Source organism: Dicentrarchus labrax, unplaced genomic scaffold (assembly GCF_905237075.1).
Source record: "Dicentrarchus labrax unplaced genomic scaffold, dlabrax2021, whole genome shotgun sequence".
Lineage (NCBI taxonomy): Eukaryota > Metazoa > Chordata > Actinopteri > Moronidae > Dicentrarchus > Dicentrarchus labrax.
This window is the reverse complement of record NW_026136721.1, coordinates 18,586,181-18,595,711: the sequence shown is the minus strand read 5'-3', so window position 1 is coordinate 18,595,711 and position 9,531 is coordinate 18,586,181. Positions and strand designations below refer to the sequence as shown.

At 40.9% G+C, this 9,531-nt stretch overlaps 1 protein-coding gene across 1 annotated transcript in view; it reads right to left on the bottom strand.

The window, feature by feature from the left end:
- Window positions 1-8,672, bottom strand: part of ube2o (ubiquitin-conjugating enzyme E2O) — a 37,588-nt gene extending 28,916 nt beyond the window's left edge. Inside the window, exon 1 of the mRNA XM_051384063.1 lies at window positions 8,128-8,672. Within this exon, the coding sequence (XP_051240023.1) occupies window positions 8,128-8,592 (465 nt within the window). The 5' untranslated portion in view covers window positions 8,593-8,672. The remainder of the gene's footprint in view (window positions 1-8,127) is intronic.
- Between the last annotated feature and the right edge of the window lie 859 nt (window positions 8,673-9,531).

The window sequence follows — 9,531 nt, the reverse complement described above, 5'->3', positions numbered from 1 at the left end:
CGAGTACTCGTTTGGACGTGAATTCAGCATATCGAGTACTCACTTTCAGTCACACATCACGCATCTCATGTTACAGGCAGAATGGCGACCGGCGATAAAAGTAAAGTTTGGAAGTATACCAAAAAAAAAAGTAGACAAAATGAATGTGCAGTGCAAGCTATGTAACGTTAAACTGTGTATCACAGAACAACCGGTTCAATGATACACACTGGAGAAAACAGTGGAGACAGCAACCTCTCGTCACCTCATTTGCTAACGTTAGCAGTGTCTTATGTGATTATTCCATATATGTTGATGTGCAGTGAATTTACAGCTAAACTGCAAAGTTAAAGTAACAGTTTAGTTATAATGTACTGGCTAAGATGGCTGCAGATGGAAGAAAGTGGTTAATCTCTACAACCTGTGCAGCCCAGAAAGGTGAGATAACCCTGAGCCCACCCAAATTTCACTTGAGTGTTCGTTTCAGACCCTATCCTTCCGCTTTTGTTTCACAGATTTTATCTTTTTTGCGAGTACTATTTACTACTTAGAGTAAATTGCTTAAAATGCCCATCCCTAATTTTCTGTCTGTTCTGTTTCAGTGCTTAATCCAGCAAAGTAATATTTGACTTTTACCTCCTAACAAAATTAAATACAGTATCTTAAAAAAATCAAGATACTCTATCACATTGATGCAAAATTCATTTGAAAACATAGTATTAACATAAAGTAGTTGTGCTTATTTGTCTAATCATATAATACATTATTAGATAGATGTTAAAGGGAGATAGTAACCATGGTATAAAAAGGTCACAATTATCTTTTGACAAATAATATTTTCTCATTGTAAATATTTTGTCATATGTCTGTTATTAGGAGATAGGATGTCCAATGAAACAAAAACACACGAAAAGTAGAAAATACCAGAAAGGCAAAACACCTGTTTCTTGAGGAACTGCTTGGTGTTTTTTCTGGATATCATTTAAGTTTCGGTTTTATTGCTAGCCGACTTTCTCACACAAGTCAATCTAGACAACCAGTCATGAAATATAACAGATAACATGATTGAAAGTCACTAACACACATAATTCTGCCAGAAACCAGTGAATTTGAATGCATGTTGTACACCAGACGTAGCCACGCAGATGCTTGTGTTTGACCAGTAACCTTGAAATTAATGCCACAGATGCAAGAACTACAGCCCAGAAACTAAAACGAGACCTGGGTGTCTCGGTCAAAATGTAGGTTAATGTCTTTCACTCACTAATAGTTGCCTCAGTGTGTGAAAAAGTTCCTGCAGTCGAAAAGCTCTATAACAGTATACAGTGAGTTACTTCAGTGTGCTACGTGAGGATGACTACATGCAGACAATTTCTGAGCGTCAGATGTGATAAAACAACAGCAATGCGGCACCGGAGTGGCTTTTTCTAGTTTTTAAAAGAGGAAGAATACAAAACCTCAATGGCTGATGACAAAACCTGAGGCCCAGTGCCTCTCATGGAGCTTGGGTGTTTGTGTGTGTGTGTGTGTGTGTGTGTGTGTGTGTGTGTGTGTGTGTGTGTGTGTGTGTGTGTGTGTGTGTGTGTGTGTGTGTGTGTGTGTGTGTGTGTGTGTGTGTGTGTGTGTGTGTTCGTTCCTGCCTGGCACCTGCTCAAAACCACAACTAAGGCTCTGCACTCCAAAGCGCTGTTGGGTGGGCCTTGGCAACAACCTCATGTCCCAGATTACACCAACGTCTGCCAGCCTACCTCGAGCACCTGCAGACAGCGCCTGAGCAAACAGTGCTGAAGGATGCATATCGACAATCATACCCTCATCAAATTTAGAGCAGGATGTACGGATTGAAATATCTATGGGTGTTTTTGACTTTCAGTCTCTAGGTCAGCTTTAAAAGCCAATTAAGCCAATTTGTCATAGAATAATAAAATTCCACAGATTTTCCCCCACCATAAGCATTTTATAAAAACCTCTTACTCTATCATCAGTGTGTAATGTAGAAGGTTAACACAGGCTGACAAAAGATCTAAATGATTATTTGAAAAAAGAAGAAAGTTTACAGATTGAAAAGTGGGCAAACTGAATCCAACAGAATAAATGGCTTAGGTGCTAAGTTAATTAGCGTGTGTAGACTAAACAAATAGAAATAGCTAAAGTGATCACAGTCTGCTCAATAGAGCATTGCTGTAGCCACTGCACACTAGGCCACTTCAAACCAGACACTAACTGAGTCATTAACTGCTCATTTATAAGCTGCTAATTGTGAAAATATATGAGTGGGATACTGAGCTGCAGTTTACAGGCTAATGATGCACATTTCTTTGACTGAAAGACGCTTTAATAGCCATTGTTTATTCCTAGAAAATACTGTTCTTATCCAATGTGAAGTGAGTCACAAATGAGAAAGTGATACAAACCCACCAAAAAATGGTCTGATGATATCTTTCCAAGTGTTTAGTAATCTTGTAGCTGAAATACCTTACAACAACACAATGTCTGTGATCATGGGCAGGAGATGGATTAAGGGACTTGAAAGTAAATCAGCAGTCACCCAGTTTGGGACAAAGATGTTTCTATTCTGTTGGTCAGTGGGGGTGAGACCAGACTTCTGCAGTTGGATGGATAAGGGCAGGGGGGCAGGGCCAGGTTGACAGATGGGAGTCACCCTGTGGTCAGAGCATCCAGCACCTGCAGCGCTCTCACTCTTCCCACCCCTCTTGTTTTATTGGATTTTTACAGTCTCCCATTTATTACACTACTTTTTTCCAACAGCTTTACAAACAATGTGCCGTGTAAAGAGACAATTTCACGGTTTACAAGTGCAATAAAGTTACTTTGAATTGTTTTAGTTTGGACAAAGATTTGCCTCAAGATTAAATAAAACCAGGTGTCAAAGAGATTGATGGCTGATGGATGACATCATGACTTTCCATGCTAAGGTTACAGGACAGAGGGTGGGAGTCACAACAGTGTATATAACCCTTCTGCTACTACAGCTGTTCAGAGACAGAGCACCGCCATTTAACATCTTCTCAGTTCTTTGTATACAAAGTGTATACTGTATATACATACTGTACACAAACGACTCCTTTCTGTTCCAATGAGCTGCACATTCCCTAAATGACTGACTGTCAGCACTGTGGTTGCTGTTACAATTTGACTTGCTGAGCAAGTGATGTCTCTAAAACAAAAAGAAAGGCTATGAGCACAATAAAAGGCAAAGGATAAAAGCAATAAAACCCCAGGAGGCTCCATGTTCACTTCATACAGCATTAGACTAGAATAGTTGTTTTTTCTTCTTATATTTTTTCTACTCATGCAACCAACTAAAATCAACTGTCCACAACTTTCTGTGTGACCTGAATGATTACAGTAATCTGATGGTGGTAGCATTCAGGAAAGTGCACAGGGTGCAAAATTAACATCTGCAAAAAGCAGGTAAATTCTGAGTTTGACAGAAAAATAGATGGGGGGTCACCAGCCAGGTAGCCGGTAAATCATTTGGAATTACAGTATAGGATCTGGATCTTACATCTGTGATTTTTACGTGTACTGGCTGAGAATAATGTGAGCCTCATCGTCCACCGTATCCCTTCGTGACATCAACAAATCAAATCAAAGCAACTTATTTGGCTCTCTCTACACAATGTCTCTTTATGTTTTCGCTGTATGAAACATATGTGTTACATGTGATAGAGATGTGGTAAGACAGTGTGAAGCTACTAAAAAGATATGAAGACAAAGAGAAAGACGAGGAGAAAAGTCACAGAGGTCAGTGTTTTTAAGTGGTGGCATCCTGGCTGAAACAGACATCTATTTTTAGTGAAATAATGCATGATGCAGTTTTATAGTGAGTAAAAAATATTTTACATTTTCTCAGTTTACCTACATTGGGCAGAGGAACTACAAAGTTAATCTTGGGTCCTGAAAGTGCAGCTTAAGAACTGCACTATAATGCTGCTAACTGGAGTGCATTGTAACAAGACAGAAGAGGCTGAGAGTTTAAAATGGCTCAGAGAGCAGAAGGTGGGACCTTACCATTTCAAGGACTAAAAGCCAGCACATTACCATAACAGCCATCTGGTACCAGAGTGTCTGCCTGTCTCATTGCCCCTTTTCCAGTCAAGATTTTTTGTTTCATTTCATGTTACTTTCTCCTAATTTTGAGATCCGGGTGACGTTTTTTTAAATTGGTATTCAATACTTGCCTTCCAAGTTGCTTACCTCACATCTTTTCCATCCACTTTACATTTCTTTGCCCCCCTTCCTCACTTTCTCTCTGCACCACAGCTTACCTCCACCCTTCCGCCCTGACACCCACCTTATCTAACCTCAAGACTTGCAGCATCATCATCCTCCTGCCATGCAGTAAGTAATCTTACTAATACTTTTGAGAGTCTCAGTAGTGCAATGTTGAGTGTTTGAGTTACCAGATGATTGATAAATTCAGGGACAACTCAGACACGCCCTGCGCTGCTATTCCCTTGGTACGTCGCAGTGCACTTATGTCCTCGGATGGAAATTTCAAGGTTGTGATGCAGCAACAGGGCTGCATGTGTTATACTGACAGTGGTAGGCCCAAGGCAGGCGGTGAGTCAAGGTGTATTGTCAAAGTCACAACTCTGGTTTTTTGATGTAAAAGAGCATGTTTTTCTTCAAATCACAACATTTTATTATCTATTTTTTTTAAATATATAATGTCAGGTGAGTAACCCCCCCCCCCCACTGAAAATGAACCTTAAGCATCAAAATCACCAGTTGCAAAAAATAATTGGGTGCCATGGTAACCAAATCCCTGCGATGAACAGAAGTACAGAAAATCCTTCACTACGTAAGCTGCATGTTAAATATCTCAGTACCTACACAGAAGCATATAGCACAGACCCATCAGGCCACAATGTAAAGGTGCAGTTTAAGTTAAATGTAATTTTAGCCTATAAAGCGCCTGCACTCCTCTGATGAACAGTAATAGGCCTTACAGTAATCTGCAGCTACTGCAAGTAGTTTTAAAGTCTGTGAGGAAAATAATCATGTTGATATGCAATAAATGTACTGAATTACTAACAAAGCACAGGGAAGCACAGATCTATTATTGTACCGTCATATTAAAACACAGAAGAGCTTCAGATGCATTGAGCATCATTCTTATCCTTTGTGCATTTGCAGCAGAAACAATGACTACACCCTCCGATATCTTACAATAGCACAATATACTGTAAGTATACCAACACTGTAGAGACTGAACAGTGCTGAGAAAAAGAAAAGGAAATCCCTGAATGATAACTATCATAATTTTGGTCACTTTAATTGTGATATGAAATTCAGATTTTAGTGCTCTTTCACCTGTTCCTGACTGACTCGTGACCAAACCAGCAGTGACATTGAAACATAATTAGTCCTCGCAACTAAATTTACCAGCAACTTCATTTCAACCTCATGTCACTGTATGTTCATGAAGGCTGAAAGTTGTATGTGTTGATCTTACTCATAAAAGATACACATAAAATCCTCTACTAAAGTACATTTAATTCTAGATTATGATAGTGATAGTGTTTTGTGATCTACAAAATTTTCTGGAAAATCAATTGCGAAACTATATATAAAATGACCAATGTGAGTGTGTTTTTATCAACACCTGACACACAAAAACCTGCACAGAAAATGATGTCATAAAAGGAGTAGCGCTCATTGATCCTCAACAATGCCTAATGCCTACAATGGCCTAATACACCCAGAGATAAAGTATTGCTACCTCAATATAAACAGGATGGTAAAAGTTGTGATACAAATCTATATGGTCTCACAGTATACGATATATATTGTGATAAATACTCGTTTTATTCTCACACCAGTTCTCTAAACACTGGTGCAACAATCCAGGTCATCCTTTTTTTAAGAAGGAAGACCTAAAGTGAAAAAAGAAAATGAAATGTGATAAAGGTGGAATCCATTTCCATGCATTATAATGAAGCAATGGAGAAACTAAGAATACAATAATAATTCATAATTTGCACCTAATGGCTGCTGTGCTCCAAACTCCTCTCAAAATCCCAGTTTTGCTGTGAAAATGCTGGTTTTATTAATCCCAGGAGAAACCCTGATGAGTGTGTCAGATTTGAAGCATCAGTTTTGCCTCCACTGATTGCTCCTGAGAGAGAACATGTTAACTGAGGTGCCGGCTGCAGAATAAATATAAGACAAAACTTTGTGGAAATATCATCTTGAAGATATGCAACTTTGCACACTGCAGGAACTAATCATAAATTATTGATTAGAATCTCCACCGTGCTCTCAGCATATATGCAGCTAAGACAGAGCCTGCTGAGACGGGGCACGTGGTGCAGATAAGCAAACGGGAAATCACCGACACACACCCCACAACACACCTACAGAAAACATTAACAAGAATACTACAGAATGAAATCCATACATGTGCGCACTAGCACACACTAGATCCTTTGGGGACACTGACTAGTAATGACACAGCATTAACAGTCCATGTTGTGTGTTAACATCGGTGTCATTGTTTCACAGAGCCTTTGTTGGGACAGAGGTTGAATGACACTCAGACCAGAACTTTACTCATTTAGCACAAAGGACAAAGCAAGGCAACAGCAGGCCCTAATACAGGCTTCTTCTGGTCCCATCCTGTGTCTCTAAAACAAGCCTGAATGAGCTTTTTCCAGACCAGACCTCCATTAAACCCTGTGACCCTTTACCACAAATCCCAGGAGAAATCTAGAGAAGCCCTGGAGGATATACATGACAGCAGATTTCCCATCCCGTTACCAATTACAACTGAATTCATTATTTGGTTGTAGAGTCCAAATATATATAGCTGAGTGTGTGAACAATAGATATACACCTGAGTGTGTCTATAAATGGAACAGGGCAGGTCAACCTTTTACCAGCAATTACCCTGAAATCCTAACACTGCCTTTTATACAGTCTAAATTATTGATGCCTGATGATGTTCAATGATGAATTAAATCAAAGCTGCCAAACTTGCAAAACAATGGGTTTGAAGCAGGTAAACTAAGTTACTGCGTCTCCATTATCTTGCTGAGTAAAACCCTGAAAGGATCTTTTAATATCATGTATAAAGTGCAGATTTAAGGGGCTTCTGGGTTTTACTCAGTTACCTTGACTTTCTTGGGAAAGGCTTTCAATGTTGCCGTGTGTGTGCAAATTATCCAATCCAAATGTACTACCACCATCACCTGCAATTGGTAATCAGTGTCAGGTGAATTATTTATTTTCAGGTCTGCACCCACATGTCACTAATAAACTCTGGGCTGTTTAATATCTGTATGTTTCTGCACTCTTATGCTCAGTAGAAGCCTAAAACGAGCCTTAGGCCAAAAGTCATCATAAATTAACTGCATAGGACACAACAGAAATCAGAGCAAATAAGAGCTGAAACTAATATCAATCTACCAGTAAATCACCAGTAGTAAATTACAAATAAATCCACCGGCTCAAATGTAAGACAGTACACATTACTGGTACAACTGGAAACACATCACAAGGTATCAGTGGATGTGATGGGAGCTTTCTCCTCCCTATCTCTGTTAGTCCAGCACTGTCACTGAAGAGGACCGGTGGTCGGACTGGTTTCAAAGAGGACGCAGGTGTATTTGAGATATCATTATGTAAATAATAATGGCTGTTCTATCATGTCAAATGTTTGACAATGCTTGGTCTAAGGCCAAGTCACACCCAGCTGAGGAGCTACACTGAGTCAGGGATGAGCTAATCGATGGGTGTAAGGTTCCTAGCAGGAACCTGCACCTGCCAAAAAAAACCCTCGTACTCACATCCAGAGACAGAAAGCTGCTGCCTGGGTCCACTCACTCGTGTATATCTGCTGTATTAGCGGCTACATGGACGCAGTCGGGTGGTACAGCCCTGTGTTAGTCTGCCCAGCAGCAGCTCACTGACATGAGGCTATGAGCTAAACTGCTAGCTAGCGTGTGTGCTTTGAATGCTAGCCAGTTAGCGAGCCGGGGGTTGTGCGTTAGAGGCGGATGGATTAAAGTGAATCTTATCCCCGAAAAATACATAAAACACAACAGGCACTTGAAAACAATGCAGCTCTCACAGCGGGCTAAGTGGATAACGCCGTGTGACATTAGCCGGTGTATGTGGTACCTTTGTCTCTCTGATGTCCTGCTTCCCTCCTTCAGGGTACCACTGGACGCGGACAAATCCCCTGACGAGAGGCCGAGTCGGGGTGTCCACAGCGCTCTCAGTGTCCGAGCCACACGGGACTCGTCCTCCTCCACCTCCACCACCACCACCACTTCCTCCTCCTCCACCGCCGCCACCACCGCCGCCTCTCCCTCCGCCATCGTCGAGGTCCGAGTCTGAGTTAAAGTCCTCTTCGCCGTGGATCATCCGTACGAGGCCAAACCGGACTGAGCCGCGATACCGCCCGGAGACCAGGTCGTGGGAAAAGAGCAGGCGCTGGGAGCCGTCCGCCGTGGGAGACAGAGCCATGGATGGAGGCTCCGAGCCCGGGCTGGCTGCGGGAGAGAGGCCCGGGGTCGGGGATGCTGCCGCTATCGCTGCGTCCGTTGTGGCCGCCGCCGCCTCCGGTGCTACGGGCTCCGCCATCGCTGCTGTTGTCAGGGAGTGATGCTAGAGCGCGAGGATGACGGTGGAATGAAAAAAACGGTAACCTGGAAGCAGCGAAGTGCACGTGTTTACGTCGCAACGGAGAGCAGCGTAACTAGCGCAGTGTGACAGCGTCATCACGCAGTACGCGCTGTCACCACTGAGCGGCAGTGTGAGCCACGTCCTGTTACACACACTGAGTTTATCTTTAACTAAACTCTGTATTCTGTTGTCAGTGTGTGGGATTACATAACTGCACCTAAATGTTACATTAACGCTTCGTGTTTGACTGTCATTTAAATATATATCATATATATATATTAGGACTAACCACAAACAAAAGTGTATACATATATTAATGTATAATGAAGATTATTAATATTTATATTTTATTATATATTTATATTTGTATTAATATATTATTTATTATTTATATAAATAATTAAAATATTTGCACAGCAGTTTGAAAGATGTGTTTGTTGATATTGTTAAATAAAAAAACAACTGTGTGTGTGTGTGTGTGTGTGTGTGTGTGTGTGTGTGTGTGTGTGTGTGTGTGTGTGTGTGTGTGTGTATTTGTGAGTGTTTGTGAGTGGGTGGTTTTAAAGGTAAACTCCACCAACTTAGGATCCATGACCAGTTTTTCTCTGCCTTACAATCTTTATTGAATTATTGCACACACAGTTATAGCTACAAGCATACACAGTGAGTATTCATCTTAACAATGTGGAGCTACATGTTTATTAAATAATATAAATAGTGACACCCAAAAAGAACAATGTGTCTTTCTTTAAGATGAATATTCAAGTTCAGAGTTCTCTAACATTTCCAAGTTCAGTTCAGTTGTTCACAGCAACAACTTCAGTTATACTTTCTGATGTTTAAAGGAGAAGAAAAGGTTGATAATAAAAGCTATAACCAGTTTGACAAGTAAAGTCA